This window comes from Pinus tabuliformis, chromosome 3_2 (assembly GCF_031772625.1).
Source record: "Pinus tabuliformis cultivar Carrire ecotype Pingquan chromosome 3_2, CPIR1, whole genome shotgun sequence".
In the NCBI taxonomy this organism is placed as follows: Eukaryota; Viridiplantae; Streptophyta; class Pinopsida; order Pinales; family Pinaceae; genus Pinus; species Pinus tabuliformis.
This window is the reverse complement of record NC_142302.1, coordinates 36,389-60,313: the sequence shown is the minus strand read 5'-3', so window position 1 is coordinate 60,313 and position 23,925 is coordinate 36,389. Positions and strand designations below refer to the sequence as shown.

The window sequence follows — 23,925 nt, the reverse complement described above, 5'->3', positions numbered from 1 at the left end:
GATTTCTGAAGGGGCAGCTTCCAGGGGACTAGACATAGGGAAAAGAAGGACGGAGGTAAAAAAGGTCAAGCAACTGGTGGGAAAGATCATCAGGAGGATAGGACTTGACCCAAAGGAGTCCAATCAGTGGACAGAAGTCTGGTAGATGACCAGAGATATTGAGAAGTTCATTGGATAAGGAAAATACAAGGGGAGTGGGAGTATTTGGATGCAGATCCAGTTTGAATCCAGATGAGGCCAATCTGAAAGACTCTGGGGATGGATAGAACCAAAGGAAGAAGGGAATGCGCAAGTCAGGAATAAAGCTAAGTTACAGGAAACGCAACGGTCCCCCCAAATGTATCAAGCAGTTTTGATACAGAAATGTCGAAACACACTTGATATGCACTCAAAACGTGTTTCAAGAGCGGTGAAGTGTGTTTCACTCCTCTTGAAATACATTTCAAGTGCCGTACAGTGTGTTTCTCTGCCCATACAGTGAGTGTGAGCTGAACATAAATTATTAAAAAAATAATAATAATTTATGAGTGGGGCAGCCTAGTATTCAACCCTAAGGCCCTACCAATGCTATGTAATTAATGGTAATGTTAAATTCTTAAAGTAAAAAAGAATGAAAATTACTTAAATTTTAACATTACCATTAATTGTTTCAGGATGTTTGAGAGTGGTTTGAACCTCATTGGATTTCATATGGAGAAAGTAGAATTCTAGATCCAACTCAAAATCTAACAGACATAAGAGTTTTAAGGATTTCAAGATTGGGGGATTGCAATGTTTCAATTGAATTCTGTCTTGCACGAGCATATGGAACCAGCATTTAATCAAGAGCACGAATCCCTCTATGTTCCTTGATGTTAGTGGCATTGATTGTTGAACACCTCTATCAAGACCCTTGTAAAAATGTACCTATCACTCAAACAAAATCTAAATTTGACATGTTAAGCTTTTTTCGATCTTATTTTAATGCTTAGAGGGTGATATTGATGATGAGGATCCCAATATAGCCAATCATTTGATGATATGTAGCTATGTGTTGTAGCATGATTTTCTTGGACCTTGGGCCTTGACACTTGATAATTTATTCATGAATCAGTATCTACATTCTAAATTATAATGTTAAATGCTTTCCTTCAACATTTCAGTCTCTTTTTTTTAAACAAACAAACACACACACATATATCCCCATTTCCTGAATTTTGGGGGGCCACGTTTCCAGCATGTTCCTGTTTCAGATACACATCTCCCTTTTCCCATATCATTCAACTAACAATTAAAGATTGGACAAGACACTCTTGAGAAGAAGACTGAGCACAAGATTGTAAGGATTGAACAAGATAGCATCATTAGGTGGTCATCGTGGACTTTGGGGTTGTATGGGCGTTTTTGCCTAGTGGTTAAGTTTGACTTGGTCTTTTTGATGTAATGATGTAAAATCTGACCCATTAGAGGTCTAGCGGAAATAAGTCATTAGTTGTGTAGGGGCATTTGATGTAAAGTCAGCCTTAATGGACGTACTTGGGTTTTAGACAAGTGATTGAGTTTAGGACTATTTAGAAAAATATGATAAATAGAGAGGATTCCAAAGGTAGGCATGTTTCAATATGTGTTTTCTGATTGGACTGGCCTTGGTTCTCTTGTGTTGGACAATGGACAGTGTTGATTGAGACTGAATTGAGACATGATGGTGGATAGGACATCTGTCTGAATGGATGCTAGACATATGGTCACTCTGATGTAATGGACAGTCCTGGGTAACAGATGCTGAATTTTCAATACCAATTTTCTAATCTTGATAATTACTTCTAATGATTTATAATTAAATTATCTTATATCACATGAATCATTAAGCAATTATACATAGAAAATTTTCAACAGTAGAACAATGATAACAGTAGGATCATCAAGAGACAACCAAACACGAGACACAAATTTACCCTGGAAACACCCAACATCAGAAAAAACCCAGTAAACTTTTCTTCTAAGGAGAGTTCAACCTTTAGCATTAGTTTAAAATAAATATTGTCTAGAAATCTGTGCCAATTCTCAAGCCCAAATACCAGTCAAACCTAGTCAAAATTATTCCAAACTGCAACTGCTGGTCAAGTCCGTCAAAACAGAGAAGTCAAAACTGGTCAACGTTAGTCAATGCTGGTCAACAGAGAATTTTGGTCAACAAAGATCTTCAGTCCTGTCACCTGTGGTCAACTTTCTAAGGTCAATTCGGCCAGTGATCAACATCATGGGGTCAGATTCGGTCAAAGGTCAAACTTGGCCAATCTTCGAATTACAGTCAACTTCGTCCTTCTTTGTCTACTCATGTGACTACCTCAGATGATATGTCAGTTGTTGATTGGATGATCGAATTGGATGTCTTCTTGTGTATTTATAGTTGTCAAATGGGTGCCCTTTTTGACCAAGGGTCACCTCTAATGGTGGGGCCGACTTAGGCTACTTGGAGCCTACATGAACCATTATAAAAATTTGAATTTTCTTTTAATAATCATAATTTTTTGTTGTTGATTTGGAATTTTCCTTGGCATGCAGGAATACCTCCCAATGCTACAAAAATCAACAACAGAGAGAGTGAGTTTAGAGTGGGTGCTTCTCCGAATGCTCAATTTTCCCACCATAAATCCATGTCTCATGTGACAGGCATGTGATTTACTGTTTTGGTTTTTTATTTATTAGTTTTTATGGACATACACTAGACATATTCTCTAGTTAGAGAAATGGACATGGCAAAAAATTTGGACAGTGTTAGTAGTTTAAGAGTTGTTAGAAACTGCAGCACATTGATGTAGTCAGTGTTTAAGATTGCATAGAGTTTTAGTTTAGGTGTCGGAATCCCTTAACAGTTATGGGCATGTCCAAAATTTTAGTTTAGGTGTCGGAATCCCTTAACAGTTATGGGCATGTCCAAAATGCTCACCGCTTAGTGAAGTCTACTAATGAACAGTATACATTGAAGTTTTAAATTAATTTAACTTCATCCAATATCATTACTTGTATATCCATACATCAAGATTATCAACTTGGGCAATTATTAGAGACAGGCATTAACCAAGCATAGGGACCTTAAGCATGTGAAACACCCAGATCAGCGACAGCAAACATTCAGGGCTACAAATATAAAACAGATCGAATGACAGTAGAGGGAAAATTGGGATTAGCAATAAAGGAAAAAAACGAAGAAAAAAAGAAAAGAAAAATTATAAAAATAAACATTAAGAAAGTCAGCAATGATTTTGCCTATACAAACAGTTTCATAAAGATCCATGGGCTCATTCTACAAAAAAGGCACTGAAGAGCTGCATTGGTAGGCAATAATTTTGCAAAACAGTAGGCCTGTGTGATTTCCTTTAGTTAACCAGCAAAGGTTAGTTGTATGCTAAGCAAAATTTCAGACTATAAACAGCTTCTGTAATGACTTGAACATAGCAAATACCACGAATCACACCATATTGATCCTCCCAACATGTAACAGCTCATTAAAGTCATGGAAAATGGTACCTCTGTCTTTGAAGTTCCTAAAGCACATGTGCCATTACCATGATGCTTGTCATAATGTTGAGCATCGAGAGCATCAACAAACATTCTGCAATAAATAAATACTACTAGTTTAGATTCACAACTCTGCTAAATATGCAACCACTGTTCTATCAGTACATTTATGAAGATACCCTTACCTTGAAAACATTACAAACTCCAGAAAAGAAGGCGTTGACATGACCCAGCTATTGAGGACTGACCAAGAATCTCCATCAATAGGCATATGTGGAAGTACAGTCAGATTTGATGGCAGATTATACATTTGCCTGAATGCATTCTCAAATACAACCCTACAAGAAGCACACGGCATCTGATGCATCAGATATGAACTGGACCTAGTAGTCAGCATCTTTCTTAACCACAACCATAATACAAAGTAACGGAGATATTACAAACAAAGCATTAGCTTGATGCATTTGGAGTAATGCCAATGTGCTATTTAAGGAGAATATTTGGAACTAAAGACAACATCCCATTAAAAATCTTTAACATTAAAAACACTTATGCTAATTGGAATCAAATCATCCAACATAGTGACCCATGTATAGTGCAAGCTGCAATGGAGTCTGAATGAGAATTAAATTAGTCATTCTTCCTTAATCATGCAAATATGATAGAGTAAACAAAATAAGAGTAATATTAATGATAAACAGATTGTCTGACTTATTTATCAATCCACAGAACATCTGGCTATGAACCATGATTTGGAATGAAATGGGCCATTCTTCTCTTGTCAGTATCATAAACATCAGAGGGAACCCATTAAAAGTATAGCTGCCAACAGAGCCCTGCTAATTCATATACAAGCCAGTTACAAGTTAATAACCTCAGTTGTCTAGACTCTATCCAGATAAACTAACAAATTTAGTCAGCAATGAACTAAAGACAACATCCCATTGGAATATTCAATAATCATAAGAACACTCATGCTAACTGAATACAAATCATCCAGCGTAGTGAGCCATGCATGGTGCAAGTTGCTATGGAGTCTGATTGAGAATTAAATTGGTCATTCTTACCTAATCAGGCAAACATCACAAAGTAAACAAAATAACACTAATATTAATGATAAACAAACTGTGTGACTTATTTATCCATGCACAGAACATGTGCTATTGAGTCTGCTGAGAATTAAAGTGGCCATTCTTCCCCAGTAATACAAATATCACAAAGTAAATAAAATAACACTAATATTAATGATAAACAGACTATGTGAATATTAATGATAAACAGACTATGTGACTTATTTATCCATGCACAGAACATGTGACTCTCAACCATGATTGGCAATGAAATGCCATTCTTCTCTTATCATTATCATAAACATCAGAGGGAACCCATTAAAAGTATATATGTCGATAGAGACCTGCTAATTCATATACAAGCCAGTTTAAAGTTAATAACCTAAGTATAAAATTGTCTTTCCAGATAAACTAAGTTAGTCAGCAATGACCCTCTCACCATTTAATGTTCTTCTTAAGGACAAGCAATTACAGTGCTAACTCCTCTGTTCTTAATGAATATGATTCCTGATATTCATAGTGGAACTCTTCAGGCTTATTCATGCACAAAAGAATGCTAAATTATCATTGACGTTCAGCGTGCTATGTTGAATCCAAAATCCATAATGAAGACACCATTCTAAATTACTATTATACGTAATTTCCAGGAAAATTCTTAATCTCATAATCTTTCAGAATTGACTTCTAACCCAGGTTCACTACAAATAATCATAGGCCTTCTTCTAACTAACAGAAAAAGGTTCCAGATTGGAAGTCATAACCTCTGGCATTTAATGGTTTACATTGGTTTTACAGCTATATGATCATAACGTCTAATTATGGTATATTAAAAACTAAGTTGCAAGGATAGGAAAATGGGTATGGCTACAGATACAGCCTCTGAGAAGGATGTGACAATCTTTTAGAAATATTTGGGTATGACAGGGCTTGGATACAATGTACACACAAATGTATCAAGATAAGTATGATCACTGATAAAGATCATCAGCAAGTCTCATAAGAATTATCATACTAACATACTACTATATAGAGTCTATGTTACCCACCAAAAGTGGGTGACCCCTAGGAGAAGCTTTTCTCCTATTCATCTCTTCCATCTGGCAGCCAGCAGCCCCCCGAGAAGCACTTTGTAGCAGATATGACATGTCATTCATATCTCCGCCACATGCATCAATCATATGTCTCCTTGCCCATTTGTCAAGAGCACATGTTGGAAGGTGGGATTCTAATCAAAAGGTACTTTATTCATTTTGCAGTCGAGTGTTAATGCTTCTTTGTATTTGGGCATTTTCACATGGTTTATGAGGTAACTTGGAAGAAAAAGGGTCTTGGCCGTAGTCTTGTTCACTCACCTTAAATGGGTTTTAATCTTCAATCCCAGTCCAGTGGGACCTCCCCTTATGAACCATGGCTTTAGAAAGGTGCACTACTTGCGAAACCATGATTGAGATAGCATAGCCCCATCTATCCCCATTCCATACTTACCACTTTCCATCTTTGTTAAAATTGGCAACTAGGGCCCAACTCCACATGGGTCATCTTATTTATGACAGCTGATATTTTTCTTGGATTTCTCTCTCCAAGAGGTGTAGGATTGATCTACAAATCATCCAATTCCGACACGTACAAATGAAGTTATGAATTTATTTTGATTATGGACAAATTGTCAAGGTCGGCCAGCAAACTTATGTAGGCTCAGAAGCCCAACAGTCACGTCTATTCATCCTCAACGTTTTCTATAAATACATGATGCCTTAGCCTCATTTGGACACACTCACCCTCACACTTCTCTCTCTCTCTCCTCATTGATTGGGTAGAGATTTCTAGACCTCTCTCTCTCTACACGTCCAAAATTTCAGGAGACTGAATTTCTGGAAAGTTTGACCAAGCGTTGACTTCATTTGACTGCGTTTTTGTGGGGCCTATCTCTGTTTGGGCAGGCCGCATTTTTGGGCACAGAAATCGAGGCAAAACGTTGACTTTGACCAGTGTTGACTGCAGCTAGGGCTGACCGCAGGTTGGCTGTTTGACCAGATTTGACTGGGCTGATTTTGGGTTGTTTTGAGGGCTGATTCATCTTGTTGTTTGGAGGCCGAAGTTGACTGAAGTTGACCAATTTATTGAGGGTCAAATCTGCCCTGTTGACCAGCATTGACTTTTCTGGTTAGGGCTCTTTTGCTGCTGTCATAAATTATCAAATTTGTAAATTGTACTATCTCTCTCTCTGCTGAACTATTGAAGAATATAAGAAAAATTGATCAAAGGTTTCCCCGCATTGGGGTTTGTCCCTGGCTGGTGCCACATCTTGTGTCCTCGTCTTGGCTTGTCTTCCACTGTTTATGTTTATGTTCTATCTGCATTTTACTATCATGTTGATGTGATTGCTAATCTGAATATTGATATTGAGCTAATAAAGAAATTTTAGTAAAATTGCTCTAAAGCATAGAACATACCATTGTTGCTTAAAATTAACATGGTATCGGAGCTAAGGTGAAGACAAAGCCCAAGCAAGAGTGAAAGAGCAATCACCAAAGACAATTGGACAAGGACAAAAGGCTCATTGCTTTCCTCATCCTACTTCTCGGCTAAAGACAAGCTCCATGATAAATCTGACTATCATGGATGGAAGATGTCTCTTCATTTGACCTTGGAAGAAAAAGAAGTGATGGATTATGTGCAAGGTAAAATCCTTGAGCCTCCTTCAAATGCACCGGTTGCTGCGAAGACCAAGTACAATAGGGCTGAAATCAAAGCGAAGAAGATTATCAGGGATTCCATTGACAAGCATCTAGTGGCCTATATCTCTGAATTGAAGACCTCCATGGTGCAAAGATCAAGTCAGCCTAAAGATAGCAATTCGTACCCCTCAAGAGCCTACAAATAAGAAGGACCCCGACCCCATTTAGAGACACTCTCAACCAAGTTTGATCTCCACGAGATAGAAGCTGGAAAAGGACGAAAAAGGAGAAGAAGAGCAAGATCAAAGTTTTGGGCCTCTCTCTCTCTCTCTCTCTCTCTCTCTCTCTCTCGTGTTAGGGTTTTTGCAATTACTGGGCAAGACGAATTTCTAAAGCTAAGTCGAAGCTGTGAAAGGCCAAAGCTGAGAAAGGTCAAAGTTGTGAAAGGTCGAAGCACTAAAGCTACTAGATCAAAGTTTCAAAAGAATCTGCTAGTCGAAACCGCAGGAGTTCTTGGAAAGCAGGGAAGATTTGACTTGGTCTTGGAGGGTCTTGGTCAAGGGTCATAGGTCTTGGAATTCGTCAATTGAAGATCTATAAGAAGAGAAGAATTCTTGCAGGTTTTCCTCTCAGTTGGAGAGGTTTTGGCCCTAGCTGATCGCCTATATCTTGTGTCCTCTTGTCTCATTGTTCTTCATTGTTTGGTAGTTGTTTGATGATAAGAACACTAATTATAATCAAGTGAAAGAAGAAGCTAATAAAGTTAAGTAAAAATACATCACAAGCAGTTATTAAAGTAAGAGAAATCGCCTATCTTGCTGCCCCTAGATTTCTCAACACTACCAAATCTTTCACAGAATTTTTCCAAAGTCTGCTACACTAGGATGTCTTCAAGTCAGCTACCAAGTTCTATCCAAAGCCCTTCAAATCTGCTTCAACAAATGATTAAGAATGCTCCAACAAAGCTGCTCAAAAAGTGGTCTCAACTCAGCTCCTTAGAAGTTCTTAAAAATTACTTCAAACTCAGCTCAACACAGTACCAATTCTGCTCCAAAGATGTATAAGAATTGCTCAAGAATTGAGGTAATAAGGCCGAAATCCTTTATAGTTCCAAGTCTGCTATAGTTTTATCACAAGGCTGAGATTCTTCACAGGTCTGAATCTACTACAATTATGTCACAAGACCGAGATTCTTCACAGGTCCGATTTTGAGATCTGAGTCTGCCACAGTCCAAATTTTGGGTTTGCCACAGTCTGAATTTTGAGTCTGCCTTAGTCTAAATTTAGGTCTCCAAGAGCTGAGGTCTATGTCGAGTTTCTTGTGCTAAATAGGTGGGGGACTAAGTTACGATAGGGCAGAAAAGAAGGCCAAAGTAATACTCCAAAAGCAGTTCCTATTCTTCACAAAAGACGCCACAAGGGAGGATGAATTCCAACAAAAAAACCACCAAGAATCCTTGACCAAAAACAGAGAGAGAATCCACATCTTGTTCCTGCAACCAACTCCTAGGTTCATGGGATATGAACCCTTACACTTCTTCTCCACAAATCTGAATTTTTCTTTCCTTGCTTGACTGAGTTGATAACCAAATGGAGGAGATGGGTTGTTTATTTATACTAGTCCAGCATACTTGAATGGACATGCCTGTTAGGGAGGGGGCTGACTTGATCTTAGTTAGACCGACTTGATAGAGGTTGAAATAAGTGGTTTTTCTTCTTGAAAAAATTCATTTATCTTTAACGAGGAGGAAATAGGAGCAGGACATTCCTTTGACATCAATAACAAATATTCTTCCAACAGTTGATTATGAGGATACTTTCACACCAGTGGCTTGATACACCTCAATTAGAGCAGTGATCTCCATTGCAGCAGAGATGGGTTGGAAGATTCACTAGGTGGATGTGAAGACCACCTTTCTCAATGGGGTCATACAAGAAGAGATCTACATTGAGTAGCCACAAGGCTTTGAGGTGCATGGGAGAGTGTCTCATGTATGTAGGCTTAAGAAAGCCCAATATGGTCTAAAGCGGGCTCCAAGAGCATGGTACTTGAGGATTGATTCCTACTTGCAGTACATGGGATTCACGAAGAGTGATGCAGATCCGAACCTATATTATATTGTGGTTGGCGAGGATCCCCAAATTTTTGTATTGTATGTGGATGATTTATTTATTACAGGAGAGGAGAGACTCATAGAGCACTGCAAGAGAGATCTTGCTTCATAGTTTGAGATGACTGATATAGGATTGATGCACTATTTTCTGGGGTTGGAGGTTTGGCAGGAGGATAGTCGTATCTTCTTGGGCTAGGGAAGGTATGCAGGGGACATATTGAGGAGATTTTGTATGGAGGACTGCAGGCATGTGGCCACTCTGATGATTACCAACTGGAAGAAACGGCATGCTTCTAATTCCAAGTTGGTAGACCCCACTTTATATCGTCATTTGATCGGGTCGTCGATGTATCTCGTCAACACTGGACCAAATATTTGTTTTGCAGTCAACATGTTGAGTATGTTTATGATGGAGCCCAACAGTGTGCACTAGGTGGTCGTGAAACATGAGTTACAGTACCTACAGGGCACAATGGATTATGGATTAGACTATGTCTAGGGGGATGGAGTCGAGTTGACACGTTGTACAGAGTCAAATTGGGCAGGCAGTGCTAGTGACAGGAAGAGTACATCTGGATGTTGTTTCATGTTGGGTTCGGTAGTGGTGTCGTGGTTCAATGATACATAAATTGTCGTGGATATTCCACTAAACAGTTCATCACAATAGATTTAATAAAATTATGTTCAAAATCTAAAATTCTACACTATTATAGTTTTATTAGATTTCTGGATCTATAGATTTATTGTTAATAGTGAATGCTTGCAAATTTAAAATTATGCAGAAAATATAGAGAACAGCGAAATAAAATCTCACACACACATTTGACATAAGATATGACTTGGGAAACACTTTTGGGAGAAAAACCCAGCTGGAAGGTGAGGCCACTCTGCTCTCTTTCTTAGAATGGAAATATGGCTACGAGTACAAAGAAGTATGGCCTATGATCTGTGCGCTGCTACAGTGCACAAATCCTCTCTGTGTGCTCTACCTCTTATCCCTCTTGGCTATTTTTGCTCATTTATGGAATAGAGGCACTCAAAGGAATGGAACCCTTTTTCCTCCTAGCGGCTCAATTATAACACAACCCAATAGCCTACTAGTGGTTAGGTTTGACTACCTCAACTCTTAACCAAAGTTACAATATAGAGTCTTCTACATCATAATCACGTGGCTAGCCCCTTTTCCAAGAAGAACGGTGGTTGGCATGGCATCCTCTCGAATTATGGTGGTGAAAACAGGAAGGTCAACTTCTGAGTAGCATAACTTTCGCATACGGACTCAGATTGAGATTGACGTGATTCTTGCGTCGTTGGAAAGGCCCTCTGTGTGTATAATAGGCACACAAGATGTTGTGCTAAAGTGGAAAAGTTTTAACCCAAAAAAATCGTTTTATGCCTCAAAACACTCCCGGAAGGGGTTTCATACCCCTATTTGTCAAACTGGGTCCCACCAGCAAGAATGGTCCTGAGAGTTGATTCCTCCACCTTTTCTACTCTGAAAGCATCAAGATGGTAGTGATCCAATCCAGATCAATTCGGTAGTAAATAGAGATGAATGGCACTAATTTCTGCAGAGGTTGAGTAAAGTGTAATTAGTCATGCCAGTTGCAAGGCCATTTGGCTCCGCAAGATGTTGTATGGCTTATTTGGTTATGGGCTAAGACCAACTGGAATTTATTGTGATAATCAGAGTTCTATTAAACTCACAGAGAATCCAGTATTTCACGACAAGTCAAATCATATTGAGATCAAGTACCACTTCATTCGGGATTATGTTCAGAGAGGGGGAGTGAAGCTAGAGTACATACCCACTGATGAACAGGTTGCAGACATTCTCACCAAGTCCATTCCAAGGGGCAAGCATGTCTACTTTGGGGATAAGATGGGAGTGGTGACAAACAGTGTCCTCGGGAAGAGGGAGTGTTGAAAAAGGTACCAAGGAGGTGTTTCCTAGGGCATTTTTCCTAAACCTATTGAAAATTAGCAATTGAGGGAGAAATTCCCTCCTTAGAGAAGCCCAGCAAACCCTAAGGAGACCTTACTTTCCCTTGGATGAATTATATTTGCACATGGGAAAATATTATTTTTGTTGTTGGACCAAGTCAACACAAAAAGTACAACTCAGCCTAAAGGAGAAATTCGAACTCATCAACCATATATAAATACACCACACTTGGCATCACTTTAAGGCATCCCATCACACATATCTCTTCATTTGATTAGTTTGTACATTTCTGAAATTGCAGGGTTGAGTTCACATGTGCGAAGGAGAGAGGGTAATTATGTTGACTAGTGTTGACTTCTATTTTTGATATTGTTTTACCAGCGTTGATTTGGAGAGTTTTGACTTTGTTTGACTAGGTTTTGGATCTGTTTTGGGAGGCTGAGTTGACTAGGAATTTGACAAAAGTTTTTTGGGCATGTCGGCTGCCTTTGACTACAAACTTGACCAGGGTTTGACCGCGGGTCAAGTATTGACTTTGACCAAGTTATTGGAGGACTTTTTGTTCTATTTTGACCAAATTTGACTAAGGGAAGGAGGCCGCATTCTTTGACTGGTTGACCAAACTTTTTGGAGTTCATTTGACCATTGGCTAAGGATTGGTTAGCGTTACGTTGATTGTTGTTGAATTTGACCAAAAAATTGCAGAATTGGTATTTGATCATATTTGACTTTTAAGATCATATTGGATTGGATATTGATCTGTTGACTTGGTTGGTCAAGGCTATGACCTTTGACTAGTTGATGTACTTGGACTACGTATCTGTTGAAAATTTGATGAACATCTAATAGAAGAAGAATATGGTTAAAGTTTTCCCCCTTGTGGAGTTTTTCCTTGTTCGTTGACAAAAAATCTTTGTGTCTCTATTGATCTTGGTTGTCTTCTATTGTGCACATTGTTTACTATTCTATCTACAAATGCTTACTATTTCTCTTTCTAGCTCCTCTCCTCTGGATTCTTTTGATAGTTGGTTGGTAGATAATGGGGCTTCTAGACATTTCACTAGCTATAGAGAAACCACTCAAACCTAGATGAGAGGGAGAACAATTTGAAAATCATTCTTAGGGACAATTCTACTTATCCTGTAAAGGGTATTGGTTTTGTTTCGTTTCATTCGGATTATGGTCAAACTATACATCTACAAGATTTTTTATATGTACCGGGATTGAAAAAGACTCGTGTGTCTATATCTGCCTTGGAGAACAAAGGAATGAAAGTTGCTTTTATAAATGGAAAGGTTCTTACTTGACCAATGAAATATAGCTTGAGGAATGCATTCACTTTGGGATCAAGAATTGAAGGCCTTTACAAAGTTAATGGAAGACCGATCCAAGCATTGGTCCATGATAGTAATCATCAATGTGAGCTATGGCATCGTAGATTTGCACACTTTCACTACAAAGCCCTGCCTCATGTGAGAAAGATGGTTTATGGGATGCCCGAGCTTCGTTTAGATCATGGTGGAGTTTGTCAAGGATGTGCCAGTGGAAAACATGTTAGGGGACCATTCATTTCTAGTAGAAGCAGGACCATGGAATACTTCAACTTGTACATTTTGAACTGTGTGGACCTATGCCAGTGACTTCTCTTGGTGGTTGTCGATACAACATAATCTTTGTGGATGACTCTCTCGCAAGACATGGATTTTCTTCCTGAAAAACAAGGACAAAGCATTTGATATGTTCAAGGACTTCAAGCCTCTGGTGGAAAATAAAACGGAGAAGAAGATCAAAATCTTCAGGTCTGACAATGGAGGAGTTTCATTTCAAATGAATTCATTGACTTTTGCAAGAAATCAGGAATCAAGGAGACCATTGTTCCTTATAACTCTGAGAAAAATGGTGTAGCTAAAAGGAAGAACAAGACTATCATGGAAGCAGCCAAAGCTATATTGCAAGATCAAAAGTTGTCAAGGTTTCTATGGGGTGAAGCTCATAAGACTGCCATCTAAGTTCAAAATATGACTCTTCATCAATCATTGGGTGACAAGACTCCTAAAGACGTTTTCACAAGTGTAAAGTCCAAAGTTGGACATTTGAGGATCTTTCGCTACCCTGTCTACTTCAATGTACCGAAGGACATGAGGAACGGGCCGGAAGCTTCAGGAAAGAAAGGTACTTTTGTTGTTTACTGTGAAAATTCAAAAGCTTATAGAATATATGTACCTAGTCAAAGGAATATAGAGTTTAGCAGGGATGTGACATTTGATAAAGATGTTGCACTTAGGAAAGCAAGAGACACTCCTCCCCCTACCATTGTTGGAAGAAAGGATAATGCCATGGATTAACAATAAGAGTCTCCTATACCTGAGCCAGAGCCTGATCTTGTTGATGATCCCATGGAACCCATGGACCTATTGGATCCCCCTTTGTGTGATCCTCCTACTAAGAAGAGACCATTATGGCTTTGTGACACTCTACAAAATGTTAAGAGACATGCAGATGCTAGGGGAATCTTCATGGAAAGAAAGACATCATGGCAGTATCAGGTATATGTTGTACCTATGAGCAACATCATATATTCTAAACCATGCATCTTTGAAGAAGCATTGGAAGAGCAGGTATGGAAGGATGTTATGGCAAAGGAATATGAATCCATCATAAAGAACGATGTGTGGGAAGTGGTTCGGGGCCCGAACGGAAATCTGTTGTGACTTCAAAGTGGATTTATAAAATCAAGCATGGTGTTGATGGAAGTGTTGAAAAGTATAAGGCAAGGTTTGTGGTTTGAGAATTCTCCCAGAAAGAGGGAGAAGACTATGATGAGATATTATCACCATTTTCCCAATATACTACCATCTGATCGATCGTTGCTCTTGCTGCTAGACAGGGATGGACACTACACCAAATGGATGTGAAGACAACATTTGTACATGGCATACTCAAGGAAGAAGTATACTTGGAGCAACCACAGGGATTTGAAGTTTATGACAGGAAGGCCCATGTGTGCACGCTGAATAAAGCACATTATGGATTGAAGTAAGCCCCTAGGGCTTCATATGCCCGCAGTGGTAGCCACCTAATGAGGCTTGGATTTATAAGGAGCAATGTTGACCCGAATCTCTACTTCAAAGATGTCCAACGTATGCCCCTGATTTTGGTATTATATGTCAATGATTTATTCTTAACAAATGGAGAGCCTCTTATTCTCCAATGTAAGAGGGACTTGGCCTCCAAATTTGAGATCAAAGACCTTGGTTTGATGCACGACTTCCTGGGCTTAGAGGTGTGACAGGGACCTGGTGAGATTTTCCTTACTTGAGGAAAATATGGTGTTAAGTTGTTAGAGAGATTTGGTATGGTGGAATGGAAGTCCATGGCCAGACCAATGAAGATGAATTTTAAGAAGTTACGAGGTGAGGTTGCGAGACCTGACTTGGCAAATCCCTTTGTGTACCGACAGCTAATTGGGGCACTAATGTTCTTGGTAAACACAAGACCGAACATATGTTATGTTGTCAACACTGTAAGTCAATTTATGACATAGCCTCTACATGCACATTGGGTTGTTCCTAAGCATGTGCTGAGATACATGCATGGCACTATTAATCTTAGATTGAGATATATTGTCGGAGGTGTGAGACTACATGAATACACTGATGTTGACTGGGCCGGAAATGTTGTTGACAGGAAGAGCACATCAAGGTGTTGTTTTAGCCTAGGGTCTGCCATGATATCTTGGATGAGCAAAAAGCAAAATTCCATTGCTCTTAGCATGGCTAAGGATGATTATTTTTCTCTTTACTTTGCTAGCTATGAGGCAATATGATTGAGGAATCTCTTTGGAGAGTTGTTTGAGCAACTACTAGATACAACTGTGATATACTGTGACAACAAGAGTGGGATCCGACTTTCAAAGAATCTTGTATTTCAAGTCCAAGCACATTGAGATTAGATATCACTATATCTGGGATATGGTGCAGACAAGAGCCGTAAGACTCCATCACATTTCAACTAATTAGAAAATCGCTGACATACTTACCAAGACTTTTCCAAAAGGGAAGTTCTTGGTCTTCAAAGAGCAGCTTGGACTGGTGGATGTGACCCTTCCAGGGAATGGTCACGATTAATTGAGAACACTGAGCTATGCTCATCCCCCCTGTTTGAACTCCTAGGGTGAGAATGGAGCCAAAGAGAGCCTAGGGTTGAAGGAACTCATGGACAATAGGATAGAATGTGATCCTTACCTCCCATGGTAAGTGGCATCCTACCTATTGTCACTGTAAGGTGTGTGATATCCTTGTCACTTATGGCAAATTAGGTATCATCCCCTACCATCAAGTCTGGGGCTTGATTGAGTATACCACAATATGCATCCTACCCACAAGCTAGCCTTATAGAGATTGCCACCCATCTGGCAAATGGGAGAGGAGAGACTTGGGTGTGTGAGATCTTTACCACTGGTAAGTTGGGTATCCTCCCCAAGTTAAAGGATGCAAGTGTTCTACCACTTGATTCTTGAGGGTCAAGGTGGGAAGATCAAGAGACAATAGGATAGACTGTGATCCTTACCTCACATGGTAAGTAGTATTCTTCCTATTGTCATTGGATATAGGGTGGCAAATTAATCTCTCCTATGATGATTCTTCTTCTTTAGATCGAGAGTGTTCAGCAGATGAGCAGAGACAAGATATGATATGATACGGCGATGATGATGACGAGACATCTCAGATGAGACCTATGATGCAGTAGGAAATTCCTCCCTAACTGAGAGGGGGTGTTTATAATTAGCAACTGGAGGAGAAATTCCCTGTTTGGAGAAGCCTAGCAAACCCTTGGAAGAATTAAATTTGCACATGGAAAAATATTATTTTTGTTGCTAGACCAAATCAACACAAAAGGTACAAGTCGGCCTAAAGGAGAAATTCAACCTCCTCAACCACATATACATACACCACACTTGGAATCACTTGGAGACATCACATCACACATCCCCTCTTCATTCGATTGATTCGCACACTTTTGAAATCACAGGGTCGAGTTCACACATGCGAAGAAGAGAGGGTAATTATGTTGACCAACATTGACTTTTGTTTTGGGACTATTTGACAAGCATTGACTTGGAGAGTTTTGACTTCGTTTGAATTGATTTTGAATCTGTTTTGGGAGGTCGAGTTGGCCGAGACTTTGATCGCAGTTTTTTGGGCATGTTGACTACCTTTGACTGTAGACTTGCACAAGGTTTGATCGGAGGTCAAGTATTGACTTTGGCTGAGTTGTTGGAGGACTTTTTGTTTTGTTTTGATCGGTTGATTGAGGGATGCAGACTGCATTTTTTGACTGGTTGACTGAACTTTTTGGAGCTGATTTAATCGTTGACCAAGACTGGTTAGGGTTGCATTGACTATTATTGACTTTGAGTAACAAATTGCGAAATTGGTATTTGATCAGATTTGACTTTTATGCTCATATTGGATTTGATATTGATTAGTTGACTTGGTTGGTCAAGGCTATGACCTTTGACTAGTTGTTGATGTACTTGGACTATGTATTTGCTCAACATTTGATGAATATCTAATAGACTAAGTCACCTGACACGGGGATTCGGGACACGTAGGATTCGGGATTCGTGGTGTCGGATTCGGGACACGCCGACCCCCCGGAACAGGACACGTTATATATTATTTTATTAAAAAATATATATATAATATATATTTAAAAAAAAAAAAAAAAAAATATATATATATATATATATATTAAAAATTAGATATTATCATATTTCTTACACAAATTTTAATTAATGATACAAATTTATTGATTTCAAACATAGATCTTCATCTATAGCTATTAGCATGCATAGTACATACAAAATTCAAATAAATGTCAGTGGTACTGGTCACATAAATGATAAATCTATTAAAAATTTAAATCGTGATTCATAATTCATAACTGAAAGACAACTTACAACTACAAGATAGTAAGATAAACACACTGACAACTGTAGTTTTCTCATTAAGTCATCAAATCAAAATGTGTTACATAGGTAGTGTTGGTGCAATGCCAATGGCAAATAGAAATAGAAAATATAAAACAACTACAGGTATACAAGCCTCAAGGCATCAATCAGCATCAGAATCAGCATCACTGTCCCCATCATCATGGTCCCCACTACTCTCCTCTACATCCTCCTCCTCCCCTGTATCCATAGTCGCCTTTGCATCTGCTGGTATGGAGGCTGACCCCTCTAAGTCATCAAATCTAACAGGCTCTAGCACTGGATCACTGAGATCCATGTTGGCCAATGCCAACTCAACAATGGTGTCCAGACCCATATCATCAGGAACAGTGTTACTTGGGAGCGGGAGCGAAAGCGGGGAGCGGGAGTGAAAACGGGAGCGGGAGCGACATATTCAGAAGCTCTTGGTTTGGTGCTCTTGATTAAATACGAGTTCCATACCCTAATACATGACAAAATTCAATGGAAACATTGCAATCCCCCAATCCTAAAATCCTGAAAAACTGATAAGTCTGCTGGATTTTGAATGAAATCTAAAATTCTACTTTCTCCATATGAAATCCAATGAGGCCGAAACCACTCTCAAACATCCTGAGTCATTTCATGGTAATGTTAAAAATTTAAGTAAAAGGATGAAAATGAAGATTAAGGAGAATGTCACTTTTACTTTAAGAATTTAACATTACCATGAATAGCATATCAATACTAGGGCCTAGACTTGATTATGAAGCTGCCAAAATGCTCTACTCCTTGCTGCAACAGCACAAATCACTTACCAAATGAAAATATTAATGAGCAAACACGCCCTTTTCATACCCGCGCTGAGCTTAGCGAGTCCTGGAAACCGGACACGTGTCCTAAAATCGCGACACGCCCCTGAAAATCACGACACGCCCTCGGACACGACGTGTCCTGTGATTTGGACACGAATCCGAACCGAATCGTGTCGGATTCGGGATTCGCAGGGGGTTTAGGACGAATCCGGTTTCCTAGAATAGATAAAGAATTTGGTTAGGGTTTTCCCCCTTATGGGGTTTTTCCCAAGCCTTTGCCCAAAAATCTGTGTCTCTATTGATCTTTGTTGTCTTCTATTGTGCATATTGTTTATTATTATATCTACAATTGCTTACTTTTATTAGATGATTGAAGAGAAATTGGAAAAGTGATTGCTATTGAAAGAAGAATTTGTTGAAGTGGTTGTTACAGCATAAAACATTGGAATATTAACAAAGCCTAGGAAAACAAGTGAACCCACCTTTTTAGTGTGCCTTTATGAGTTCATTAAATTCATGTGACTTTTTAGTCACTTTATCAGTTCTAAAAGTACAGTGTATTTTATAATATTGAAGTGACTTTATGTTTTTAAAGTTACTTTATGAAGCAAAAATGTACATGGTACATAAAGTTATTAAAGTGACTAGAGGGGCTCATTAATGAAGGGGTAGACATGAGAGGGGGTCAATGTGAGATTCGATCTCCACCGTTGATCAAGAGACTCTGAGATCTAATCTCAACCCTTGATCTTAGGGATAGGTCTTCTCATCATTAATGAGACTAAAAACGAGGAAAAAGGCAAAGAAGGGATTCATTCTTCAAGTGTAGTGTTGAAGAAGAGGAGAAGCTGGGAGAAGGCTGAGATAGCAAGTACTTTCAGCAAGGAGAGGCAGTGCAGTAGCAAGGAAAGATCATATAGGCTTGAATTTCTAAGCTAGGACAGTGGCACGAATACCAAGGAGAAAGAATAGGTTCCAACATTGATTTCGAGGCAGCTACCCCCAGCACTTCAACCCCTATATATTGTTTCATCATTAAATCTCCCTCTATGATGTTTCTCCACATTCCCCTATCCCAATCACGTCTTTTCCAACCTCTTTCCAATAGGGAGATCAAGAAAGAGTCAAGGTTATGAACACTAACTGGGACACTAATGACAAAACACTTCCAAACCAAGCACTGTATTCATTGTCTCATTCCTCAAAACCATAACTATCAAAACATTATGGAAGGGCATTCTATAGTGCTTCATTTATTGCAATTCAATAGGCCTTAAGGGAGGCACCTCAGTGCCAAAGGATGGGTAGGTTTCCACTTAATACTAGACTAATGATTGTATCTTCACATTCAAGTTCATAAGGTGGCAACAAGCACTATAACATAAGAGTAGATTTATATTTGTCACTCCTAAGTTAAGGAAAAAGTAAATATATCCCACTAACCAATGCACCACATTTAGTAATCCAAATATCACTCCACTAATTTGTAAATCATTGCACTTTTGGATCCTATGTGTACCATTATAAAATCTGGTCTACAGAAAGTGGACTACATGTGCATTTGTGACATTTCTCTTGCATTTTGAACCTCTTAGGCCAGTTTTTTCAATTGATGTTTGTGTGCACATATCAATATTACTAGAGTAGGTATTTTTATTTGATAACTTGGTGGTATAAGCAAATGTAGTAGCAACCTTATTTCTTGCAACTATATGATCTGTAAAATGTTGTGGATATCCCATAGTTCATCACAATAGATCTTGCAAATATTTTAAAATCCCTTATTATGCAAATTATTTCCTTGTATCCCAAATTTATTATTACTCGTTGAATGCTAAAATTTAAGGAAATAACTGAAATCCAAAGATGAAAGAACAAACAAAAGAATGCAAGGCATGAACTAGGAAACCCAGTACGAGAGAAAATCTAGATAGAAAGTGAGACCTATGCTCTGCTCTCTTTCTTCGGTTATGAAATGCAAGTACAAAAAAGGGGCACTCACTATGGAGATGCTTATGACACTATGGCCTAAATGGCTACTACAAAGTCTTCTTAAACTGTTATGCTTTACTATCCCATTCCTAGATGTTCTATTCAACTATAGAATAAGTACAATGCTAGGAGAATGGAAACCCTTCTCTTCTTGGTGGTCCAATGTTTAACATAGCATGATAATTATCTAAGGTTAGGGTTAGGGATTTTGAATACTTGAACCCTCAATTATTTTTGGGTCTTACACCTTCTCGAATAGGTTATGGCTTTTGAATGCTTTAACCCTCAATTATTTTTGGGTCTTAGACCTTCTAGAATATTCGTATAAGTGCACACGTGATTAGCCCCATTTGTGTGAATAAAGGGCACTAACATGGAATCCATTTAGTACCTTGGTGGTCAACAGGGTAGGTCAACTTGTGAGAGGCATAACTTCTATATATGAGTTATAATTGAGTTGATTTTCAAACCATTGGAAAGATCCTGGTGTGTAGAAAAATGTCGACTGGGCTGCAAGCTATACTCACAAAGATTTGACCCAAAAAGTATCATTTCATGCCTCAAAATAGCTTTGGAATGTTATGGACCCCAAATCTCCAAACTAGGACCTACCACCAAAATGGGCTCTGCAAGCCAATTCCTCCATTTTTCCGCCTAAACAGTTCCAAGATAGATGACAAATTATATAATAATCTATTATGAATCATACCTCTCCATTTCGAGAGGCTTTTGGTCACCACAAGCTTTTACCGAATGAGGTGAGAAAATATTTCCTCTACCTTCTCCCTATAGGGCCATGTTTCCTTTTGCTAGAAGTTCTTGTTTCAACACTATCTCCCAGAGGTCATGCTACCCATGTCTAGTAGTTATGGACTTCATTTACAAAATTGTATCTTCTACCAAATCTACCTCAACTTCTAGTGCTAAGCACTTTATGGTAGGTAGTACCTACTCCCCAATTTCTTGATCCAACATAGAAGGCATAGAGTTTCAAATTATCCACAATCACTGAGAGTAAATGTGTATATACGCAGGTAGATTGAGTTTGTAGGTATTATCACACCCCTTCTTGAATACTTCAAAAGATCATTGCCACAAAGCCTTGATCTGCTTACCAAGACCCTATAGCCTTTTCTTTTCCAAATGCAATCAAACTCTATCTCCCACCATGAATGTTATCCAAAGCCATAATCTTGGATGTGGGTGACCTTGAAAACATGTTTTCCAACTAATCAATGTCCACCTTATATTTAATGACCAGATGAAACCACTGCAAAAACCCCATCCACTTGTTGTGGATGACTTGTTGAAGCTTGCTCTAGGGTTGCAAATACTACAATGGCTAGTGATTAGTGAGAATAATGATTTCCTTTCCTATCAAATAGTGCTTCCACTTCTTAACATCTTGAACCAAGGCATAGAGTTCCTTATCATACGTTAGTTCAAAACTTCTCCATAAAACATTTTAAAATGATATGATATCAGCTTAGCTCCTTGCATCAAGATCACTCCCATAGCATATCCATTTGCATCCATCTCCACTTCAAAAGGCTTTTGCAAGTTAGGCAATGCAAGAACTAGGGCTTGACTAATCTTCCATTTTAGCATGTCAAAGGCTTTATGTTGACTCTTTCCCCGCTAGAAACTTTTACCACTCGTTGTTATCGCATGGAGGGGTGCAACTATTGCTAAAAAGGATGCTATGAACTTTCGCAGCTATCACACTGCCCCAACAAAGTTCCTAGCTTTAATGACAATAATAGGAATTGCACACTTGAAGATGGCTTCCATCTTTGTAGGATCTATCTTGAGTTCCCCTCCAATCATACACACCAATGACTACTCACATCTCTTAAGGTTAACTAGCGACCAATGTTTTTTTCAGAGTTTCTAACAATTGCATGAAATATGAGCTGAGCTCTTCCCAAGTAGAGCTATAAAACAATATGTCATCTAAATAAACTATTACAAATGAATGTAAATAGGGGTGCAAGACACCATTCATCACTCACATAAATGTAGTTGGAGCATTACATAAATCAAAGGCATTGATAGCCATTCATAGAGTCCATGCCTTGTCATGAAAGTGTAATATACTAGAGTAATTTTTTGCCTAGGGTTATCTGAACATTCCTTTCTGTTAAATTTGGACAACTAGGTCCAAACTCCATGTTCTGATGCTCAGATTAAGAGGCTAATATTTTTGTTGGATTCCTCTTTCTGAGAGGTGTAAAATCCATATAAAAATAGTCTTAATCCGATGAGCAGAACTTATATTTTGAATTTATTATTCTTAATAAATTATATGTGCAAGGTCAGCCAGTTTTGTAATGTAGGCTCACATGCCCAACAAATGTGTCACACACCCTCATTGATGGATATATATACAGGAAAAGTTGGTGAGAATTTGAACACAACTCAACTCACATCTTCCTCTCTCATCTACTGGTTGGAGGGTTGTTGAGACACATGCTGGGCTGGCTGACCGAAGGAGACTTTGCTGGTTAAAGCATCCTGTTGACCGCCGAAACGAACACATACATTTTTCTTGTTTCTGATTTGTCTTCTGTAAGATCCGCTTATATGTTCTATCTGCATTTTGCTTATCTACATATATGATTGCTGTGAGAAAAGTGAAATTGCTCTTAGCATAGAACATCTACAAAACTTTACATGGTATCAGAGCTGAGGTGAAGACAAACTCTATCTATAGCAATCAAGGAACCAACGAAGTCTCTCATGTGAGATATGTGGTCGACAGTTGTCTCTAATACGCTCGAGGAGCAAAGGATTGCGTAGATCGAGGCTTAGAGGACGGACTGAAGACGAGATTCGAGTAAGCAGTTTGGGTATATGATAACGCAGGTTATATGAGCGTTTGAACGCTCGGATAACAGCGCCAGGAGGTTATATATCCTCGGTCAGGTATCTTGGTAATCAGAGTTCGGGCAGCAACTGAACATATATGGTTGCAAAGGTTTATATGAGCGCTGAAGCTCTCGGATAAACGCACAGGAGGTTACATATATGCAACCGGCTGTCGGACGGATTAAACAGGAGGATTGTCACGGTTGAGTTTCGGAATTCGAGCAACAGTCTCGGTGTGTGAATGCGCAGGTTTACAAGGGTATATCGGGCAATACATGCAGGTGCCCGCTCTTGGGTAAACGTGCAGGAAAGCATACGGGGTTCTGAGTTCCGGTAGCAGCTAACGTATAATCGTGGAGAAATATCAGAAGCGTTAAGATAGCCCGTAGGGGTATCAGCTCTCGATAGAGTCTCAGAGATTATACACAGTCGAATCGACTTATTGATTGAGCGGTTTGCTGAAGGTCTGTCACGTAGACAGAATGATATGGTAAGTGCAGATTGGATTGCACAGATATATCAGATTGCTGGCACGTGGACAGTAGCATACGTAATCGTGCAGAACCGAATTGGAAGTCCAAAGAGGATAGCACGTGGACGTAAAAGCGCAGGTTTATGGGTGTTTGGGTGCTCAGGTAATAGCGTTGAGATCTATATGTATTTGGCAAGTTGTCCCGGTCGAAGGAGGTTGTATATGAATGTAGATTATACGGCTGTTCATATCTGAAGCGGGGAGCATGCACAGTCGGTAAAACATCTCACGGGTTGTGGGATGCAGGTCTCGGTGGATAAGCTCAGAATCGGGACAGTAGTTCGATAACCTCAGTGCGTGGACCTGTCGGAGTGGCTGGACTGCACTAGGGTTTTCCAGACTGTTACGTGGCAGCTGGAATATAGGACAGCGGTCGATGTGCCATTGCGCAAGTTTATGAAAGCGTGGAACGCTTGAATAAACGGCGCGAAGATTATAT

The 23,925-nt window shown here is 39.1% G+C and overlaps 1 protein-coding gene across 1 annotated transcript in view; it reads right to left on the bottom strand.

Moving 5' to 3' along the window:
- Window positions 1–23,925, bottom strand: part of LOC149179508 (uncharacterized) — a gene marked incomplete at its 5' end in the record, with an annotated part of 94,136 nt that overhangs the window by 53,979 nt on the left and 16,232 nt on the right. Inside the window, 2 exons of the mRNA XM_089418000.1 lie at window positions 3,511–3,595; window positions 3,687–3,839. Of these exons, the coding sequence (XP_089274126.1) occupies window positions 3,511–3,595; window positions 3,687–3,839 (238 nt within the window). The remainder of the gene's footprint in view (window positions 1–3,510; window positions 3,596–3,686; window positions 3,840–23,925) is intronic.